This window comes from Haemaphysalis longicornis, unplaced genomic scaffold, assembly GCF_048455015.1.
Source record: "Haemaphysalis longicornis isolate Haplotype H1 unplaced genomic scaffold, Haemaphysalis longicornis Haplotype H1 scaffold_3, whole genome shotgun sequence".
In the NCBI taxonomy this organism is placed as follows: domain Eukaryota; kingdom Metazoa; phylum Arthropoda; class Arachnida; order Ixodida; family Ixodidae; genus Haemaphysalis; species Haemaphysalis longicornis.
This window is the reverse complement of record NW_027526335.1, coordinates 86,980,744-87,004,017: the sequence shown is the minus strand read 5'-3', so window position 1 is coordinate 87,004,017 and position 23,274 is coordinate 86,980,744. Positions and strand designations below refer to the sequence as shown.

General features: G+C 46.6%; 1 protein-coding gene across 2 annotated transcripts in view; it reads right to left on the bottom strand.

The window, feature by feature from the left end:
- Positions 1–23,274, bottom strand: part of LOC144174776 (uncharacterized) — a 25,503-nt gene extending 2,229 nt beyond the window's left edge. The window contains exons 1-11 of one of the 2 annotated variants that reach the window (XM_077703652.1): positions 23,103–23,274; positions 22,381–22,453; positions 22,238–22,289; positions 21,137–21,230; positions 19,846–19,910; positions 18,568–19,050; positions 14,281–14,498; positions 6,263–6,344; positions 5,167–5,235; positions 4,121–4,255; positions 2,869–3,079 (exon numbers count right to left, since the gene is read on the bottom strand). In XM_077703652.1, coding sequence (XP_077559778.1) covers positions 2,869–3,079; positions 4,121–4,255; positions 5,167–5,235; positions 6,263–6,344; positions 14,281–14,498; positions 18,568–19,050; positions 19,846–19,910; positions 21,137–21,230; positions 22,238–22,289; positions 22,381–22,433 — 1,462 coding nt within the window. In that variant the 5' untranslated portion in view covers positions 22,434–22,453; positions 23,103–23,274. The remainder of the gene's footprint in view (positions 1–2,868; positions 3,080–4,120; positions 4,256–5,166; positions 5,236–6,262; positions 6,345–14,280; positions 14,499–18,567; positions 19,051–19,845; positions 19,911–21,136; positions 21,231–22,237; positions 22,290–22,380; positions 22,454–23,102) is intronic. The other variant, XM_077703654.1, reaches the window with a different exon arrangement.

Sequence of the window (23,274 nt, the reverse complement as noted above, 5' to 3'; positions counted from 1 at the left end):
TGCTCTGCAGTGATAACGCAAACCCTTTTTATGTATGTGTGAGGAGCTGAGACAACCGTTACGTTGGCAAAAAGCGGTGCTACTGACTGCAGCCTCAAACATTAGCTTCTGTGTTAAGAGCCCACGTTCATCACACCAACTTCCTATGCCAAGGTTTAACTGCGCCACTCTCAGCAGTAGCAGTTAACACAATGTAGAAAATGCCACACAAGTGTAATTAAATACTACCCCCCCCCCCCCCACTTCCTTCCCCCTATATGTTTTAAAGTAAAAGTCTTGCAATGACATAAATTGTGATTGGTGATAGATGATTGGTGGAGCTTGTTAAAATTTTTACAGTTAAAAGAGCAGCGAGTCAAGAACCTGTATACGTAAAAAAAAAAGTGGTAACATTTGTTCAATGCAAGTTTCTAAAAAGATGCAAACTGCACCAACTAAACATAGGTAACAGACTGCCTTCCTCCAAAAGACGGTAAACATTGCTAGCATTCCAATTTTGCTCATACGCATTGCATTGGTAGTGTGCAAGAGTGGTCAAAAGCCTCATAACAGTGAATGTTCCAAGCACTGTTTGTTCTTATTGCCAGTGACATAGGCATGCAACGATTGACCAAATGTTTGTAGGGTTTAACTTGCCGATATGGCGTGCCATAGTGGAGGGCTCCGGATTAGTTTTGACCACCTGGGGATAATTAACGTGTGCCGAAATCTCGTACACACGGGCGTTCTTGCTTTTCGCCTCCATCAGAAAAGCGGCCGCCATGGCTTGGAATTGAACCCACATAGGCATACAACAGCCACAGGTGCACTATTATTAGTGCTGGTAACCAGGTAAGCAAGCCACTCGTTAAGTTTTTCCACATGTCACAATGGAAAATTTCATTACTGTGTTTTATGCCTTCCATGAGGAGGCATCAACTCACAGCTTTCTTCCAAAGGCTGATAAGATTTTTTTCATGACTAGACGTGCTCTTATATGCCATGAAAAAAAAAAAAAAAAAAAAAGGAAAATGGAAAATGGAAAAATCATTTGTTGGTGACCGAAAGTTGAAAGAGCTATGAGCAGGGCGATCTTTCAGTACAAACAAAGTCGTTCAGCCATTCATTCAACACACACTAGTACCAGAGCAGAAGGGAATGAAAAAGGCTTTGGCGACACTTTCTGAGCTGGCATGACATGCGTCTAGTAGAGTGCTTTGCTGGAGCACATGTTAAACATTCCTGACATTCTACAACTACGTGTGGCAGTACACCCACAAGTACCGTCACATTCAAGTGATGCTCATTAAGGACAAAATCTTGCTACAGGGACAACCACCACAGTTTCACTCATTACATGCATGCTGATCGTAATGCACATTTGAATAAGCGCAATTTATTTAGAGTTAAGGTGTCTTTGAGCTGCCCACTGAATCTTCATGCCCGACCAGCTTTACAAGCCAACCTTTCCTTGCCAGAGCTAATCTCAAAGCCACGATGCGTCAACATGCAACTCACTGCCTTTGTATTGGGTTTTTGGTCCCCATACTGCACATTCCATTAACTTCAAGCACCTTGCAGTGAGCCTCTTCACAAGTGAGAGACCATTCTTCCACCTTAGCTCACTGTCACATTAGCGCTGGCAAGTTCTCTCTACCGTCCCATTACGGCCACAATCCTGAGCACCTACATGGTGCCTGAACATGCAAGCTCATTGGACACTTATTTTTGCAAGCATTCCCTTTCTGACCGACTCTTGCCTTCTTTATACACTGTGCCATTTCCCACTTCACCTTACCACCCACAAGCGAGCACGCAGTGAGGATTCCTCTTAAATGGCTGTGCTTTGCCTCCTACATGTAAGGCTTGTACCCACACTAAGCGTTTAAGGAACCTCAAGCCAAAGACTTCAGCAGTCGCGAGTTTGGAACTTTCATTACAGCACTTTCCAGTAAAATGGCAAATAGACCAGTCTCAAAGATCTATAAACCATTTATGCCTACATTAATGAGGTTACTGCTCAAGGGGCCACATGGCTGAAAGTGGACAGCCACGATTTAGGGAAGAATCAAAAACCTGTTTCAGCTTAAGATGACACTGAAGTCACAATACAAGTGGCTTTAGATTGATATATCAGCTCACCGAGGACACTAATATACCACTCTTACCAGTAGATTTTTAGAAAAAAGGTAGGAAATAGCAAAAGCTTGAATACAGGTGCCGCCATTACTGGCTATACCGCGCAACTTGCACCGGAAGTGGTTAAAACATCTGGCATGCACAACGTCTTTCCTGGCTGCCACTGGATGGCGCTACTCGTCCACACTTGAGGTGGCAGCACATCTTTTTGAGGAAGCATGCGAGCTACGCATGAGCGGTTAGTTCGACACCAACATTTGTGGGGACTCAAAAGGACTACATTTTTCCTCAACAAAGCGTCAATATCGATGTCCCATGAAGGAACATTTAGCCGAGTGATCCGGAGCTGAAAAGGATGTGGGAGTTCGGAAAAGCACGACTGATTTGAGCAAAACTGACCGAGCCGCTCGGTACATGGTAGCGTTGTATTTGGTTGCTTCTATACCACTACAGGTCACCGTTGCCTCGCTTGCTTCTGGTTTATTGCGACGCAAACAGCAGCTGCAGTCACTGTTTGTGTCACGTTTAATCAGCATTTGATTAGCAATTTCTCAGCAATTAAGGAATCTTTCAGCACCGAATCAATGCTGAAATGGCTATAGGAAGGTCAGACTTTTTCTTTAAACTAACTCGCTGACTGCCTTCAGTGTCCCCTAAACTGAATACCCCCTCACTCTGAAATGTGGTCTAAACAAAACAAAAAACCATGCCATGAAAGCGGAAAGTGCAAGTGAAGGGTGGTGAATTCACCTGCGGGCTGCCGAGATTCGGGCTCCAGGAAGGCAACCGGGAAGCGACCCCTACTCCCGCGGAGTTCTCCAAGAGCCCAGTCCTTGTCGAGCATGCCAAGGACACGTACCGTGTTGCCCTGTCGCAGGCTCAGCTCCTGGCTCGATTCCCCCTCAAAGTCGTACAGGACTCGTCGGCACAACACCGAAACACCCTGCAACAAAGGGCCCTCCTGATGCACTCAACTGAACAACTGAGAGCATCGCAGCTGAAGAACAGGAGTCCCAATACAACATTCTGGAAAACACAAAAAGGTGTGGTAGACCAGGGTCAAGATGGAGTGGAAGCTGTTTCATTGGCTCTCCTCCGTAGACACAATGCATTCAGAGAGAGACAAGCATTTATTATACTGGTGAGCAGGAGGATGCTCTTAGGGCCTCGACCCACTGAAAAAATAAACTGAACGCATACATGTTGCTTGTGAACATTGCTTGAACATCACCTTAGCTTCAGTTGACCAAATTTCATCCAGACGGAGCATAAAGTGGCAAACAAAAAGAGCAATGATTGGTGGAAAAGTCTCGGGAATAAGTGAACTGAGACTAATGCAAATGGCCACTTTCTATGAAGAAAAACATACGTGAGAGTTAACGTGATTGTTTGAACGCGCCAACGTAATGCAGGCGACGAGGCGGGCCGTAGTGGAGGGCTCCAGATTAATTTTGACCACCCGGCGATCTTTAACGTGTGCCGAAATCTCATACATATGGGTGTTTTTGCTTTTCGCTTCCATAAGAAAAGAAGCTGCCGTGGCCGGGAATCCAACCCACGTCCTTGTGCTCAGAAGTACACCACCTTAGCCACTGAGCCACCGCGGGGGTTTGCGAGAGCTTACAGAACACTACATGAGGTCCTAGAGTTTCTGTTCCATTGACCACTCGTATGCTGGAATACATTTGGTGTAGAAATCACCACTTTGCCACATCCCTAAGGTGATGTCATTTTGTTTTCTCACTGCAGGAAATGTAAAAGTCTGTTGCTATTTGTAATTCTTTTCTTAGGAAATAACATTTTGCTGCTGAATAGGGTCAAGAAAGTTACGCAAGACAGGTTATTTCAAAAAAAGAAAAAAAAAAGAGAAGAAAAAGGGGAAGATGTGTCCCAGCTTCCGTAGCCCTTCAAACTTCACAAAGCGTCAAAACTGCGCGATTTTGTTAAATGCACCTAAACGTCACGAAATGAGAATTTGAATGGCTGTGACAAGGCTACTCACGTTGTCTGTCACGCTTTTTCTTGGTGGGACCAAGACATCGAGGCAACTCTTTGGCACCAGGCCCTCTTCCGTGCCACAGCGGGCCCGGTACCAGTCAGCACCCTCTTCTGAAACCAGGGCTACAAGGTCATGCACCTGAAACAACAGAGGGAGGGCCCAGGAATTATCCCTCAATTCAGAACTACCACAAGCAAGAAAACTGCTATATTTAGAACACCAGCAGCAGCGACCCATGGGAATAGTGACTTGCAGCACGCTCTAAACCTTGGTGAAACCCATCCATGCATGACAAGGGCTTGAGAGATGTGCCACCTGGATGCAAGATGCAAGAGATGTCTGTACATATCGTTAAGTGGTACTACTTGGAGAGAGCTTGCATCCAGAGTGGATGCTTTGACACTTTTGCGGACTACAGCTTCAGTTGTACCTTTCAATGAGGCAGAACCGCTTAGGCCAAAGTGCTGGCATGTCAATGGTAACTTATATCAAAAAGGTACTCCTCTTAACGTCACTGAAGTGGCGCACATTTAGCTGATACCTCAACAAGTCCCAGCATGCGCTAATCTTAGAACATGAAGTGTCATATTTGGGCAACAACTTGATTGGCCTGCAGTGTGCAAGACTTGAATGACTGAGACTGGCACGTGCGCTATAGAGAGCTCCCATGTAAACAATGTATTTCAATTTAACAAACACTCCGTCCTGTCCTGTGCCTTCTCTTCCTCTGCGCGTTCATCATTTTTGCACTGCTTCTGACAATGATTCCTTAGCAACCAGACCAGTTTCCCATTCTTCTGTGTCACAAGTCTACTGGCATTAAATGAAGCCATGTGGAACAGGTCTCTCCAAAGTTGCACCCCAAACCTTAAAGTCATTAAATGGTAATAGCATTGTTTACACACATGTGGCACAGGTACCTTTAAGCATAGAACATTGCTTTGATGCAACTTCAAAGATAAGTATGACCATGGGGCACTTCTTTCTGGAATCTTTAAATGCTGCTATAATTCAAAAGGAGCCCGAACCCTGTGTCAGCCTTCACTTGCCTTCAGCGAAAGCTGTCCAGGTGCAGATGACCGGTAGTCGTGTTTTGCAACTGCGGCACCTGACAAGTCCTATGTGAATAGAGTGACAGAAAAAAGAAAAAGTTACAGGACCAGCCAACAGAAGAGTTCACAAGCAAGTGCACATTCGCGTCTTCAAGGTGAGCGTGGTAGAGCATAAGAAACACAGTGCTGTAAATAGCAATGTTCAGTGTCTAAAACATCTTGAAGTATTTGCTGCACATACTTGGCTCTAACAAAACCACTCCCACCCAACCCCTTTTATAAATGCACAATAAACTTAAGTTTGAAACCATGTGCACATACTCTCTGCTTTTGAAAGAGCAGCAATTGTGAGCCTTATGCTATGCCTGAATCACGGTAGAACGGTAGCTTCAAAACAAAATAGCCCGTAGCTCAATAAGGGTGTACTTAGCAATTATGGTGAGCCAATCAACAAATGTCGGACATGCAAATTTAAAAGCCAACTGCACTCAAAATTTCAACCTCTTGAATACCCTATTTTCATATAGTCTAACTAAAAAGAGTCCAGAAAACAAAATCTCAAATACACATAGCTACGGTGCAAACGGCCGTCAAAAATCGGCAATTTTGAAACAGAAACTCAGAAGAGCGCAGCCATTACAAGTGACGTTGCAGCTGGCCCAGCCGGCGACAGAGCGGCCGCAAGCGGCCAGCCTGCCGGAGGGTACATGCGCGCAACGTTTTTTTTTTTCCCGCAGTTTCCCTAGGAGAAAAGCAAAGCGCCCATTGGAGCTCGACCAGTTCTCATGGCTGGCCGAAGGAAAACGCACCTGGCCGGCTGCATTGTCACTTCCGCTTTATAGCTGTTTGTACGCCTGCGACAGAGCTATTTTGAACGTTTATGCCTTATTAACAGCGCATTTCACGGGGCTACCAGTTATGTCCCAGCCGGTTTGGTGGTACGTGCTGTACATTCACAGTAATTTTGGCCAAGGTGAAATCTGAGTGCAGTTGGCCTTTAAGTCTTTTCATGAGCCTGTTCCCAATTTGAGTCAAAACAAAAACTTGAGAGGCAGAAACGGTAACTCAGTCACAGTGAGCACTGCTGCCGCACCTGTTGAGCACTGTCGTCTTCCTGCGGCGGTGCAGGCGGTGGATACATTGGCGGAGGCGGAGACCACTCTTCCGTTGGCGAGCTGCGCAAGAATCAACCCCACAAAATTGCAGCCACACACCAAATAGTGAGGAAAAAAGAAATAAAAAAGAAAAGCTCGGCAAAGTTATACCCCTGTCAAACGTGCATATTTTTAAGTGCACTTCCACAGAGTGCACTCGGCTACAATGTCACTCGGGAGCACCTAAATGGCAAACACGAATGACACTTTACTAGGAACACACTTTAAGCTGAGTGCGTTCCCCAAACACACTTTACTCACTCGAGATTACTCACTCGGCCAGCTCGCCGAGTGAGTAATCTCGTACAGAATCCGAAAATCAGGAAAAATATTCTAAAAGCGTCAGCATTTAAATGATAAATAACGTTAAAAGTTACTTATAGATATATTGCTTATTTACTTTTACAAAAAAGAGAAGCAGCGACGAGAAACAAGAAAATAACCTCTCTCTCTACGACGTGCCAGCGCCACCTGGTGGGGTTTTGCGCCACGGCACGTTCTCTGCGGCGTTCTTGTAGGTGGTTTCTTGTGGCCCTGTGATTTTGTTCCCACTTCAGCCTTCTCTCTTACATTCCATGCTTACAGATAATTTCCCCCCAAATGATAATGCCACTGTTATTTGGTGTGCAGTCAATAACAGTGAAGACATCAGTGCTGGTGTTCAGTCGCTGTCCCCACTCCCATTCTTTAGTGGACTTGTGCGAAGCGAAGATTGCGATTCTGAACAATGCAAATACAATAAAATGTTTACATTATTTCTCATGTGATAAAGAGGGGAAATTTCAAGTAATTTTGCATAATATATACTCCGGCTATCATCACTGACATCACGGCCAAGGGCACTTTATTTCGTCGTTTAGCAGCGCGCAGCCGATGTGTCACTCGGGAAGCCTGAGTGCACTCGGTGTAAGTGCACTTCATATTTATTCGAACGTAAGGATTTTTTTTTTTTTTTTTTTTCAAAATCCGAACTCTCAAAGTCATATCCTGCCTTACATTCGAAGCTCAGTATATTTATACAGCGATTTTTTTTTTACTTTCCAGATTGCATCCTCGCCTTATAATCGTGACCACCTTATAATTGAATAAATACGGTAAATAGGCACGTTTGACAGGGGTATTCACTTTACCTATGTGCCCCGCAATGCTCATCCACAAAACCTTTGCCGTTCAAGTCTTGCATGCGAGAGCAAGCTTCCCCAAATTTTTTTTAAAGGTGTTGTGCCACCAAATTTGTTGCTTGTGCATTCTTTGTTGCAAACGTTTTATAATTCGTTAGAAAGCATGATACATGCTCTCACACGCACATATTCTGAGTGAAAAATTTATTATCGCACGATTCATGTGAACACGATTCGGTTTCGGTTTCTGGGCGCCGATTCAAGCAGTGACGTCAAAGTGTTGCGAGGAGGTTCTGCCACGGCGGCGCTGCGGTACGTTGCGACTTTACTGCGGCGTCTGCTCCCCCACATACGTGCTTCACCACGGAAGTAAACACGCCGACTCGTCACGTCAAGCCGCGACAGCTCCGACGCGGATTCTTTGTCTGCATCCTCGGATGCAGACAAATGAAAACCATGGATTTGCAAACCATAAAAATGCTAAAAAAACGCTCAAAAAAAAAAAAAAAAAAAAGATGCCTCCGCCGCGAATCGAACCGGCAACGTTGACCGGATGGGCGGAACGCGCGAGACCACTGAGCCAGCGAACAAACGATTCCGCTCCGCGATATAGCCGGTGTACTAGATGGAGGCCCATCCTTGGAGTCGTACGTCGGTGTTTAATAGCTAGTTTACAGAATTCCTGGCTTGTAAACTCACATTTTTTAAATAGCGCTTGCGCAGCAAGGTTCCGCGAAGCCCCCGCGACAGCTTATCGCCATCAACTCTGCTCTTCTGCGAAAGCGCTCGCAAAAATAAGTGTGCCCGGCTGCGACTGCGATTTTGCACTGAAGGGATAGTGCTTGCCGTACTTTGGTTTTACGTTTTACGTTAAAAACCTTTGCCGATACTGATCCCTTATTACCCAAATTACCCTACGTAACTGTTCTTCTGCACGAAACTGACCTTATATTTTCTACAGGCGAGCCGATCGCACACGCATTCCGGGGTAGCGGCGTCGCCGAAGAGCACGGCCGAAGCGTCGAACGCCAAAATACGGATCGCATTAGCGCTAGTGTTGAGTTGTATGGGCTTCATGGAACTTACTGAGTTTATTACCCTCCAGAAACTAACAAAATAGAGCCGCGTTCATTGCGGCACGAATGTTGTCGGGGCGCAGTTTTCGCTTCTCGGTCGATTGACGACGCGTCGTGCGACCAGTCAGGCGACCGGTTTTGTTGGCGTCTTCGGTCGGCGAGTCAGTCACACTACGGCGACTTTCCATCGGCCGACGTGTTTGTGTCGCCGTCGGCGTGGTGTGACAACGCGGTCAGTTGGCCGATGTTTTAACGACTCGTCGGCGTCGCCGTCGTATCGGTATAGTGTGTCGATACGACCAAGCGACCAAACAAACTGTGGTAACTGGAGTTCACGTTCACGTCGCTCGAGTCGCTAGCGTTGTATGACGTCACAAACTTTGCTGCGCTGGCAATACACTGACGTCATGGTTAGTGGCGCTAGCGATGGGTCCCGATTTCCAGAAGAGCATTTAGGTAATTTTTAGAAGCGAATTAAAATATATATTAAGCACTTGCTGTACCCAGCACTTCGTGTTGAGGGTCGTTGCATGCAGAGGAAGCCTACAGCAGGCTTTTTACAGACTTAAAATTTGGTGGCACAACACCTTTAAGTCAGCTCAGCTCTTATCTTGCCATCCTTTTCAGCAAGTACATGTAGATGCACCCTACCAATCCCCTTTCACATTTCCACAATTTGACGTTTCTAGCGGGATATTCCTGCGCTCGCGAAAGGCCCAATTTCGTCAAGCATTAGTATTCATCTTGATTTGAAGTTGATTTTTCCTCTTAAAAGAGCAATAGAAGTGGCTTCAGCAAATCGAAACTAAATGCATCCTAAGCAGGCGAAGGCAGTACTTGGTATTCGGCTACAATTAAATGAGCACAAAGAGGACACAGATCTTCACTTAATTCAAAAGACTGCTATGCCAGAATAATAAACACGCCTATTTAATGCATGCAGTATTTAATTAAGTGAGACAATTAGGAAAATAAAATAACAGGTGGCAGCTCGTTCCCCCCTTCACCCCCCCCCCCCCCAGCAGCTTTCTGTATTATGATTGACCTACCCACAACCTATACCCAATGTTACTATTGGTCTAGAAGGGGGGGTGGGAAGAAAGCAAGATCTAGGTAACATGCTATGCTACTGCGTTAGGCTTGCTTCCTTGACCCTTTCAGGGTCACGGACGTACATGTACGTCCTCTGCAAGCACCTTCAAAATGGTCAACAATGTACACGTACGTCATCGCTTGTATGTTTAAAAAGCGCACCTTTTTCGCCAACTTCTCTTGCTTGGCATGTGCTGCCACACTGCAGAAATATGTCAAACTATTTTCTTGCATCGATAGCTTTTCTTTTTATTTTTTTTTATGACTTACTTCAGCGGCGTGCCGGCTATCGCTTGCACATCCGGTAACGAGGGGGTGCGCTGAGTATCGCACACCTAAGCTCCCTTAGGCCCATCGGGCGCCTCTCGCTTTCAGATGCGACGCTCAGAGCATCTCTTGTCGGCAGCCCTTTCCTTCCTGCGTGCGTCCGTTGTTGTCCACGTGCGTCCGTTGTTGTCCGCAGCCACTCTCCCCCTCTCCTCTTTGATAGCAAACACTCTCTCGCGAGGGGCATTGGATTTGATTCGATTGGCTTAACTTGGACTGGATTTGGATTGTGTTGGATTAAAGTGGATTGTGTTGGATTGTGTTGCGTCATAGCCGCAGTACTCTCTCTCTCCGCGGTCTCCTCTCCTTCGGGTGCGCTGCGCATATAACCGGTGTGCCGCTCTCCGGCGGCCTTTCGGTCGACGGTTGCTCTCCGCTTGTGCTTGAAGCCCCCTCAGCGTCGCATCACACCAGGGTTCCCGCGAGGGGTAATTTTTTTTTCGCCTGCCACAGACCAAGGGTGCCTGCGAAACTGATAAAGCTCTTTTCTCCTTATTTTGTATGTTTTAGGAGCAGTGCGCCGTCTATTGCTCGCGCATCCAGCCGCGCGCGCGGGCGCAGCGGCTGGTTTTGGTATCGTCCTCCGGGCGCTTCTTGCTTTTTGTGCCCACGAAACCGATGTGTATCTAATTTCGATTCACTCGAAAGGTGCCGGCTTGTTATTCTCTCGCTTTTATTTAGAATTTTTCTTGTGTTACTCATGAATAAACCACATGTATGTAACAACACAAATGATTTTTTTGTCACTTTATGGTCACCCTAAAAAAATTACAATAATTTTTTCTCGAAATAGATTCATCCGAAGAATTTAAATCAGCAATAAAAAAAAATCGACCCTGGGGGGTCGCATTTGACGAAAAAATTCAACCCTCAAAGGGTTAATAACTACAGAACAACCCCGATTATGCGACTTTCTCAGGACTGTGAAAAAGCGTCGTAAAATGCGGGCGCTGTAAAATTCGAACAACAATTACGCCTACAAATACACTTTCGTGTGACGGATTTGCAAGAAAGTTCAACGTAAACTACAAAACTACAAAATAATGCTTTGCAGGGCTCAGAAGCCCAAATAACTGAAAAAAACTTCAAATGCAAAAGGAATAATGAGCAGGTGCCCATCATGCTGTATTAAAACAAACCTTATTGGGACCGGTCACTGCTCAGAGGGCACTACGAATAAAGTACACCCAGCGCCGCCCCGCTAAAGCTTGAGCTAACTTTGGGTCAGTGAGAGCCAGACGACGGGCACGCGTTCATATAATCGGCACCTCTCAGTTGTTTGTTTTTGTGATTCTGCGATAGTTTTCGAAAGGTGTCTCGTGCTTGAAAACTGTTCTGGCAAATAGTTTCCCCATGTCTGAAGTGCTTCCGTGCGATTTCCGGACTATTAAGAGGCTAAACTACTACTGTTGGTCTCGCGTGCGCCAGAAGTTACAGAGATTGTACGTTCCCGTGCGCGTTTACGCCATAAAAGAAATTTATGGGACGGACATCGTTGCGAAGTCCCATTCTCAGCAAGGGAACATTATTTACAGCACCAATTCAGGTCAGTATCAATTTTTTCTTGTATCACAGCCTAATAAAGTGACCCAAGCGCATACAACGGCACTCCACGACAGAAGCGTGTTTGTGTTGTTTCCTCTGTTCGCGCAACCACACTACAGTTACTTTTTAGGTTGCCCTTCTTCAGCTCGGTTGGTGTTGTCACTAATTAATTGATTCTGGGGTTTAACGCACCGACGCAACGCAGGCGATGAGGCGCGCCGTAGTGGAGGGCTCCGGATTAATTTTGACCACCTGGGGATCTTTATCGTGCGCCGAAATCTCGTACACACTGGCGTTTTTGCTTTTCGCCTCCATCAGAAAAGCGGCCGCCGCGGCCGGGAATCGAACCCGCGACCTCGTGCTCAGCAGCGCAACGCCTTAGCCACTGAGCCACCGCGGCGGGTGTTGTCACTAATTAACAACGAATTCCGAACGTTATTAGCTGATGACAAAGTAAATGCAGTTCCCCACAGTTGGAAATCTGATGCGGAGCTGCGGTTGTCTTTACGAAGATCCATTTAGTTTCGCCTTCTATCTTGTGAGTAATTTTAGAGTCGTCTTAGCGGCTAATTGTGATACAGTTTGTTCAGGCTGTTCAGAATTCTCCAAAAAAGTATTTCCTCCTCCTCCCCATCCTCTGCTTAATTAAACAATAATAACCTCAACTTTCAGAGTACGCAAAACGCATTAAAGAAATCAGCGCGAGTGAATGCAACCTTGCCTTTGATAGCTTGCCACGCTCTCGCTTGGAATGTGTGGCCGAACTCTGTACACTTCGGGGAATAAAGTAGGGCAGTAAGCGTATTGACCGTATTGAGCGTAATGACCGTCTTGACATTGCTTTTGTCATCACCCATGAAGTGCTGTGAACATATTCTTGTGCCGCCTTTTGGCATCCGTTTGGTGCTGTGAATGTCGCTAAAAAAAGGTTACTGCTGATAAAACAATAGTGGCGGAAGCCGTAATACCTTGTGTTATGCAAATACTACGACGGCATGCGATTCATCGCAGCGCGCGATGTGTATGGAACACTGAAAGCAAACGTTTTAGTTTTACGGCCCTTCGTGTCTGCGCTCCGCATAAACAGTCATCGTACTCATAATTTTACTCCTTCCACTGACAAAAAATGTCATGGCTTTCTTACTGCTAAAATCCATTTCTTGCGGCGCTTATTCTCCACGGCTGCCCGAGGAACCTGCAGAAAACGATGGCAGGCTGCCTTTTGCGATTGTGGCAGTCCTTCACACAGCAGTAGCGGTGCTGCCACTAATTCTTCCCTGCAGCATTTTGATCTCTTCGGACCCTGCAACTTGCAATTATAACTTTGTTCCTTAATTTAAAAAAAAAAAAAAAAAAAAAAACACCTTTTGTTACACAACGTTGAATCGCACACAGTGAGCGTTTTTACGTGCGCTGAACGGCCGGTCGCGACAACCACCGACCACCGACTTAGAGTTGCTAAGCGGCAGCGAGAGGCGGTGCTGCTGTCCCGCGCAAACTTCAGTGTCCTGTGCCTATACCGCAGTCCCAAGCCGCAATTCCCGTCAGCCAGTGCGAACCATGGCACACATGATCACGACAAACACATGTGGAAGCCTCAGCCTGTCAGCGTAACGTTGTTGGCGATTCACTGCTGAGTGGGAGAAATGAACACCTGCACATTTCCTCGCCGACTGCTGTCCAACAAGAGGAGATGCCAGCGAGGAGAGGGGGAAGGGATTGTGCAGCGGACCGAGTGGCTGCAGGAGGGGAGAGAAAGGAAAGGCGAGATGGAGAAGAAAGTCATGTTTGGAGATTCGAATGAGCGGTCTCAACAACCGTGGAACAAGCTTGCGGCACTTTCATTCCGTAAGCCGGTCTACTGCATGCTTCGCATGGGTTGTCTGATTACGCGGGTCAGGCACCACATCACGCCAGATAACCGAGGTTTTTAACGCATTGTTTCTACTAGAACTTTGCCGGGACTCGACCAGTCCATCATAAAACCCGGGGACATATGACCGGGTTCCATTGTATCTGTTTTTGTCATACCACAGTTCCTTTTTAAATTTTGGCTTGAAAAATTTCAACAAATTTACAGTCAGAAAGAAATACTTAATTCTCACTTGCACAAAAAAAAAAGCTCTTTTTCCATAATGCTCTTGAAAAAAAAAAAAAAAAAAAGAATAAGGAGGCTCACAATAATGCATAAGACTTCAAGGTAGCAATGCTGTACGAAACCTCTACAACCATCATGGCGTTTTCAGTACACGATTTCAGCCGACTTGCTCCTTCTTCCCTGCTGCAACGACCTATACGCTATCATTGTTGCTATAAGTGTAAGCTTCCTGGATATTTTTCGAAGTGATAATCATTGGACATCACCTTGGAGGGGCATAAGCTACGACGTGTCTTTCTTGTTACGAGCAAGTGTAGCCACGATTACGGCAAATGCTGGAGCTTTTTTTTGGCCAATCTTGGCCAGTCTCCCCATGTGGGTACGCTTGGATTGACGACTGTGCGCCGGGGACGCTGGGCGGTCGCTGCGAGAAACGCAGACACGAGCGCTAGGCATTTTCTTGTTTTTTTTTAACTGCTGGGCGGTTGCTGCAAGGTCCGCGCTTACGTGTGCACGCTCGGCAATTTCTTGGTATTTTTAAATGCGGACATAAAAAATTATGATCTGCAAAACAGCTTCTCTGTTAAAAAAGCGGCGCATAAAAAGTCAACAACCAAGCCACCACCGCTCTGCCGAACCCCTCATCGAGCAAGTTGACTATCCCCTTCAACTGCCGTCTCCAATGCCGACCCACTGACCTGTCGTCGTTGGGCGAATCCCTGTCGGCCTCGGGGAAGCTCCAGGGGTCGCAGGCGGGGGTGCTCACCTCCTGCGACAGGCTGGGCAGCGAGCTGTTGCGGGGGAAGTTCCAGGCGTCCTCCTGGGCAGTGTCCCCAGAGCCTCCCTCGTGGGGCATGCCCCAGAAGGTGGTGGTTTGCGAGTGGGGGAGGCCGCGCCCGCTGGACCACGGAGAGTCCTGCTCACACGCAAAAACCACAGTGCCAATTATACTCAGGTACAAGTTAAGAACGGCAATAGCTCATGTAGCGCATCACTCCTCCGAAGCAACAAGCCTGGATGTCAAGACACGCACGTTTCAAACCGATATTACGTTTAAAAGGGCCATGAAGACAAAATAAAAGTTTGTTTTATTCGAAAGATTTCGTGTTCTATAGTGCCCCCAGTGCTTGTCTGGAAGCAAACGATGGGTTATTCACTGCGAAATTAATCCATTTAAGTTAAAATTTTGATTCTCGCACCAAAACGTGATTCGACGACGTTTGCAATGACATCATAAGAACAGCTCTTTCAGCTAAACTTGGTACGGAGCGGAGACTTGTTTACTGTTAGTCGACCTAGATGGCGCCACCATACCATGACTGGCCATTTTCTGCCTTTGTTTGTGACTGTATTTGTACCTGGCTTGTTTTAGGGTAGAAAATAATCGTTTCATGAAACATGGGATTTCCTCGACAAATATGGTCACGTAATACACCGTCGCTTACACCAATCGGCCAGTGTCACCTGAGACAACCCCAAAGCCCCGCAGTGCTGCGCATCTAAACCAAGCATAGTGTGCGCAGTACCAACAGCCGTACACATCGGCGCTTCTATGTTTATGTGTGCTTTCGTAACTTCCATTGTTTGTCCCACCATTACTACTGCTACAAAAAGAATGTGCCCTAAATTTAAGCGCAAATAACTCGTTCAGCCAGCTCATAAGCTCTGCCTAATTTGAATTTGATTTTGCCGGCCTCCGCCAATCGCAGATCTAGCTGGTATGACACCATAGGTTCTGTTGCTGGAAATGAGCTAGTGGGTTGCATGGCCATTCCCTTCTTTCTTAATTATATAGCTTATTTGAGCAAAGTTTACGTTAAAAGTGGTGTCAGTATGATTCTAACAAGGCAATCTTTTGAATGACCCAAACTTGCATTTTGTCTTCATGGCCCCTTTAATGCATCACAGCGCCTTCACACCTAGTTATTTCTGTCATCACTGCACGAATTTATAAGCAGTTAAGCGCGAGAAATCATGAAAAACAACTCGTGTCACATTCAAAATACTCGTAGTAAGGCACTTTTTACAAAGCATGAAATAAGAGCCAGCTGCGGTAATGAGGCACAGGAGCAACTTCCGTTGTCGTTCCCAAGTCCCTGAGTATAAAACAGCATCGCACGACAAAGGCAATGCCACTTTTTAGCCCCAAATTTTTTTTATTTCATCGCTCCATTAAGTTTACGGCCTTCACAGTTTGAGCCACAGTTAGTAGAAGTCCTCACTGCCCACGGGTTGTCACTTATACGTGCAAACAAAATATCTGTTGGCCTCCAATTTACACGGTATACCGATCCTTGCCAAAAGTTTTGTTACGATGGAGATACTTGCAGTTACGTTGCTCTGAGAAAAAAAAGGGGGGGTTGCCACCAACACACCAAAAAGCGGCACTTACAAATAGGCAAGGCCACCTACTTTTGCTGTGTTGCCGTAAACACACTACAACCTGTGGTCATGATAACTCCTGTTATTGTTCAGTAATAACAGGTGAGATGCATTTATTTCCTTTTGCATTCCTTGTGGTTCACACATGCAGTGAAGGAAGCAGTGTTTCCCAACATTCCAGAGCAACGTCTCTGAGCAGAAACAACCCTGGTTTGGAGCCGCTGTAAGTGCTCTCGGAGCATACACCAAAACATTTTAACACATCATCACCATCATCATCATCATAATACTCAAGACCACTGCAGGATGAAGGCCTCTCGATAATTACCCACTTACTTACTCAATTTTAATGTCGCCCTTTTTTTACAGAACATTACCTCCAGAAATTGCATGCGTGTTAGGATCAAGCACAGCCGAAAGAGCACCAATGGTTACTTATCATTACCAACATAGCACAGCAACCAGAATCACACTTGTGGGTGAGCAATTTGTCAAAGATTGCATGGCCCACAGCAATTCCAAAATAAACACAGAAAGAACACTGAGGCTTATCTTTTTGCGCAGAATGAAAGGTATTACACACTACAGCAACAAGAAAGCAAATGCAGACACACACAAAAGTTCACGTGGAAGGCAATTATATCCTTCCGGTGGGTGGTAGGAACGGGCGTGTTTGTTATCAGCAAGGCACAGAGGTCGCGTGCAGCCAGTGCGGGGGGCTCTGCAGGGCCCTGTGAGTGCTCCTTGTGCTGATAAAAATAAAATGAAACTCCTGCAGACAGTAAGTGCTCCTGTTCCGCCCAAGCTTTTCCATACTTTGCCCTGATGAAGGAGAAAGAGCAGCTAACGTAGTACTGTGCAGTGCTCCCCTTACTACGGGCAAAAAGATTGCTAATCTGTCACAGCCAGTTGCTGAACATTTTTTTTAGTGTTCCGACTTTGGAGGAGTGGCCCCTTTGCATGGTTTTCCATACAGTTTCTGGCGATTCAAAGGCAACGAGAGCAGTCCTAGCACGATAACAAATGAAGTTTTTGCACCCATAAACAGCTGGTCCTGTGAAGAAAACTTGTGCCCCTTTTGTTTTTTTCAGCCTGAGAAAATCAGATGCACGTTACAATAAAGGCTGCATTAGGTCTGAGTATATATGCTACCATTTTGAAGTAAAAATAACATAGAAACATCCAAGGAGGTCACTAGAAAACAATACGAGTTCGTCACACAAAAGCAAGCACTGTCTTGCCCTGTGGTGAGAAACAGAAGTAGCTGCTCTCACACTTATTGCATGTGAATTACAGGAAAATCTTTAAGCGAGTCTCAATGAACACACACATTAGCCCAGCTTTCAGTGTGCAAACCGAACTGGAGGGCTCTGCATGCGTTTTGATTTGCGACAATTGAGCAGCTGAACTTTTTTCAAGTTCCTGCCTAATCTTTTGGCATTGTAGCACCCACATACAAGAGTGTTTGCCTTTTTTTTTTTCGTCATTACTCTCTATTCATTAGACTTGTTTTTGATCACTTGTGTTGGATACTAAACAAACACACGTAACCTTGTTTAGCGTGGTCTCCATAATGTGAAAACAAAACTGCTGTTTTGTTTTCACATCAGGCTGTTTTGTTCTGTTACCGCCCAGCTACACCTGGGCGATAACGTGCGCTGTAGTGGAGAGCTCCAGATTAATTTTGACCACCTGGGGATCTTTAAAGTCTGTTGAAATCTCAGCACATGGGCGTCTTCATTTAGTCAATGCGCACATTATTCAATCCAACTCCTGCCCTCATATGACATATTCCGACAAATAAAACAAAGAACTTCACCATCACTTCCAAGAATAAAGTTGAGAGAAGTGTGAAAGCTTTCTCACATCAAAAGTGCATCAAATCCTTCACTAAAAGTGCGTCCAATCAATTGTCAAACCCCTTCAAAGACTGAAACCGCAAATGAAGAATGAACCCAAGCGACACTTTTTTGCCCACAATTTAAACGCATCTACAAACTATCTAAATGTAACCGATACGTGGTTTATAAGATAAAGGTGTACTATTGTACTACTTCTTCATGAACGATGCATGTGTTGTGTTATCTCGAAACCACCCTTTCTCGCGATTTTCAAGTAACCGTTTCGACACAGTGGAAGTTCGGTTTCACACACGCGCCGTGTGTCCAGAAATCTTATCAGAGATTTTCGGTCGACCAATCGGTCAATGGGGAAATGCATTACCCCGATACCATCGGTCCAATAACAAAGCTTCTGCTTTAAAAGTTACCAAGCTTTGCCTTGACACAGCCCTATTTCTGGTGGACAAATAATGCAGTGGTTTCGTATGTATGCAATACAACCCATCTCAGTGGCTAAGACGTTGCGCTGCTAAGCACGAGGACGCGGGTTTGATTCCCGGCCGCAGCAGCCGCTTTTCTGGTGGAGGCGAAAAGCAAAAACACCCAATTTCGGCGCCGATTTCGGCGCACTTCAAAGATCCCCAGGTGGTCAAAATCAATCCAGAGCCCTCCACTATGGCGCGCCTCATCACCTGCGTTTTGCGATACAACCCATGGAGATCGGCAACGCAGTTTTGAATCAAAGCATCCCAACCACGGTACCTGCAACGGTGGCACGTCCAAGTCGAGCAGAGACACGGGGCCCGCGTTCCCCACTCCGAGGCCGCCCGACGCCGCACTGCTGGCACCCGACGATCCGCTAGTCACCGAACACGTCGGCGACGCCGGCGGGGAGTCGAAGCTGATGAGCAGCGCGCCGTTGTCCCTGCCCCCGCCGCCTCCATAGGGCGCCACTCGGTGCGGCGGAACAGGCGGCGCCGGCGCCGCACCCTTCCGGAACGAGTTTCTGGCCCCTGTTGGGGGTGCGGGCTGCTTTGGCGCGGGGCCTTTCTTGGGCGGTGGCTGCACGCCTTTCTGCTGCTGGCTGCCTTTCCCCGTCGAGCCAAACAGGTTCAACTGGCCCCGGACAAACCCGGTGCGACGAGAGAACAGGCTAGAGGATGTCCCGTTCGGCCCCGTCCAGGCACCTGCGTCCTTCTTGGCTGGCAGACCAAACAGGTCGACGTCTCCCACTGTGCTGCCACTCTGCAAGAGGCCGATCGCCCAACAGCACAAACGCTTGGCCACGGGGTTGCAGGGAAGTAGAGTGCGCATCAAGCAGCACAAAGGGAAGGGCGACGGACAAAGTTATGCATTACGTGCACGATCACAGCAAGCTCCATCACCATGCACTGCTCTTGCGACCATGGTCATCGTTCTTACCCTGTGTGGTTTTGTTTACCTCGCAGGAATAAGGGTTCTGTAATGAAGCTGTCTAAACCCCTGCCCTATAGTACCGGAAGCACTGAAAATCGGCCATTTTTCCGCCGTAATGAAACAGTTGAAAGTTTTGGTTGAGCACACTCCAGTAGGTCACCAATTTGAAATTCGAGCCCACTTCCAGCAATGCGACTACATGTTTTTTGAGTCGTCTTGCGAAAACCAAACAAAACCCAAGTCAATCCCATGCCGCAGGATTTCGGGCCAAAATCGACAGACAGCACAAACCCGGCTCACCCAACAAGATATACTAGACCAGCCTCAGCCCCGCCAGTGCCTAACTAAATATCAACCAGTCTGCCGGGACGTGCACGCAAACCTTAACTGATTACACTCAGCCATCAAGGATTTAGTTTACATAACTGCGCAGATCAGGTGCATATGTGTGGGGATAGTTTAATACTTCAGCACCCTCTGAAATGTAGTTCATATCAATTCAGAAGCCTACTTTTCTGCACTCTGAACTTCGTGGATCAGTATTATGCCAGATTTCGTTTGTGCACTAAATGAAAAGTGGTTTTCAATTGAAGCCATTCCTACCATGTTTAACAGGATACTTACTCCAATGCGAGATTCGTTTTGTGTAGAATTCTTCTGTGAATTGTAGACTCCAACCTTTGGTGGTGCTGCAGAAATAGATAGGACGTTGCACTCAGGACAAGCTCATAAAAAAAAGGTAAAGAAAGGAGAAGGCAAAGTACCTTAGAAGAAGCAATCAAGGTGGCACACCAATGCAATACGCGCTCAGTGTGAATTGGTATACACAAAAGAAGTCCACTGCCCAGGGGCACCTAAGGGTAGACAGCCCTGAAGTTGTCAAGACAAATATGTTAACAGTCGTAGTAGACCAGTCAGAACTGGTGTAAGACTAATTGATGTAGTCACAGTCACCATCATCAGCATAATTTCCGGCTGATGCCTGAATAAATTCCTGTTGACAACAGTCTGTGACAACGATCTACAACTTCTCTTTACCTTGAAGAACGGTGGAACCCCGCCTTGAAGATGCGTACACGAGGAGAGAGTAGGGCAACACACACGCTGGGACTAGCAAAAGTTTAACGAATAAAATTTCGAAGGAAAAACAAGGTCAGGGTGTGCGCCGTACAAGCTAAAGTAAAAAGACCAGCTGATGATTTGTGCGCCATACAAGCTAAAGTAAAAAGACCAGCTGATGATTCAACTCAATATCGGCTCTTTTACAAATATTCAGCTCCTTTGCCTGATACCATTAGTGAGGGCCCACTCACGCACTTATAAAAACCATGCTTTTGCATTTGATAAGCTTCAATAAGCTCCCTTTTGCACTTTGTGGCTTCCCTACCAATTATTTCAGTTTTGTCAAAGAGGGGGGGGGGTATCTACAACCTTGGCAATAGGCGGGCAAGTCCCTCCCCCCTGACGTGACCGAAGTTTTTATTCATTAACTGTTCCTAGTCCCAGTGTGTGTGTGTTGCCCTACTCTCTCCTCGCGTATGGGTCTTTAAGGCTGAGTTCCACCATTCTTCTAAGTATGTACCAACAGGCCCAACACCAAACTCTTCCCTTTACTGGGTTTGGCCTTATGAATCCGTGCCTGCAAATGCATTTTGTGTTTCTCCTTATAAGGTGAACCTTATAGTTTCCCCTTATAAGTTTCTCCTTATAAGGTGAACCAGGATGTGACTCATGCACAACTATTCCCAGTCCAAGCTTTTCACTTCCTGTCTCTCTCAGTGTTACACCAACAGCAACTGTGATTGACCGATACAGCTTCCAGCCCCCCAGAAGCAGTCCTGTAGAAAATTTGTACACACCGGGGGATTACTACAGTAAAAAAAGCCAAAAGCATTCAACATAGCACAGTACTTACGGGGCCGTGGAGGTGGCTTTTTCTTTGGGGTGTGAACGACCTTTGGTCGGATAACCGTCGGCCGGCTCGGTGCAACACCATTCGCCCGCTCATTCTGAAAATAAAGAGGTGGCAGAGGCTATTTTCTCTCCCGCAGTTTGTAAAGCACAGAAGAACAAATGTGACGTTTCACAATGGGACATTGATTTAGCAGTGTAACTAAGGCTGAGCGGGAAAAGATGAACGATAGAACATCAGTGACCTTGCAAGAAACTGCAGCGACCATTCTCAAATATCCTTAGTGATTAAGCCAAAGCTTTCAAGTTGGGGCTTAAAGTGTCGAAACTACACCTGCTTTGACAAGCTCTGGTGGAGGGGACTACAGGCTTATAGCGGGACTGTGGTTTTGCTCCTCACTCTTCCCCTCACTGCGAGAGGGATGGCCTGTCACTGTCTCTCATGGCATGTGCAATCCAGATGCCACTGACCTCCTAATGGGAGCGAGGACCAAGTCATGACAATGATAAAACAGGAATGCTGTGCATAGATATAAGCACACGAAAGAATAGATAAGTATTATTTTAAGGGCGAAACCCCTTAGGGGCTGGGGCTGTTGGCGTCTCCAGTTGTCGTCGTAATCGTCATTCGTCTCATGTAGGCACAGTACTAAAACACCGGGAAACTCGCTTATGCCTTGTGCTAGAACGTAACGCATACTAAAAAAACACCTGGACACTCGTTTGCGCCTCGCGCTAAAGAGCTTCGTGCTTCGAAGACAAGAGACTTTTACAGCAACGCTGTATACCTGTACCCCCCACCGGTTTCATCCCCGTTGGCAAAAACGCCAAGGCGCCAAGAATACACTCATACACTACATGCTTCGCCCCTTCCCAGGTTTCACGTTCGTGCAGATAGCCCAAGATTTAATTCTTTAGGTACAGGCACACTTCATAATTTTATGATAAAAAGAAGGTGTGTGACAAAAGTAACTTTCACACTAAGTTTCAAAGCTTGATTAAAGCATCTTTGCTCACCCAAAAGAAAGGATGAGTGAAAACCGGAAGGGATTACTGTACCCCCCTCCCCCATCTCCCTCCCTCGTTGCTGTAAACCGAACCTCACCTTGTTGTTGTTGGTGTCCCTCTGAGCAAGTGACGGCGCTTGAGTAAATGCACTGCAATCAAGAACGGAATAAGAGCTCAGCGCAGCACTTGGACGCCCCGGTCCGCACGAGTGCGGCTAACTTAGCGAAAACTTCTGCTCACCTAGCCTTTGGCACGGGAGGTGGAGGCGCAGGTCGCAGAGGCTTTGTGGCCATAGGCGCACATAGGGTCGGAACTACACCGGAAGTCAGAAAATAATGAAGGGCAAGTCAAAGCGAGGAGTTAGTACAATTCAACGTACTCTCCCGTGCGAATGTGCGTTACGCACACAGCGTGCGGTCTCGGCACACTTAAAGTCCCTTCATCAGCTTTAGATCGAGGGACTTTAGGCACACTAAGCTATTTGGAATGTAGAGGCGCGCACGGAGAATGAAAGGAAATGTACGAGCGACCCGCTTTCATTTTGCTGATTGTGCACTCGCTGCGATAAAAGCACACCCAGTAGCGCGGTTTGTGAGGCGCCGACAGAAACAGTAGCAATGTGAATAGGCGCATCATGCAAGTCGCGTTCGCGGATACGGAAGTTCTGGGTACCACACTTGAGGGAACTACGCAAGCATGCGATTTTAAAGATAAACACCTGTCAACGAACACCCGTGTGACATGAACCGTCAAGGACACGAAGAACGGAATTAATACGAAAACCTCCAGACACTTGGCACTTTTGTACAAAAGTACCGCGCATAGGAAAGAAAAGTACTCGTACACTCTGCCTATATTTAAACTAAGGGCCTTTGGTTTTGTAGCTGCAACAGTTATTCAAGACACCAGGAAAACTCGGACTAGCTCACAGACGGCAAATTCATGCACGAACGCGTGCTTACCTGATTACGTTCTTTGTGCGGTAAGTCGAAGGGCAAATAAACGTCCCAGCAATTACTAACAGAAGCCAGCACTTCCCGACTTTCCAGTGTCAATCTACTCCACCAACGGACGGCTACTCACACACCTACGCCATTTTTAAAGAAATGCGCCCGTCGCGCCATCTGCAAGGTC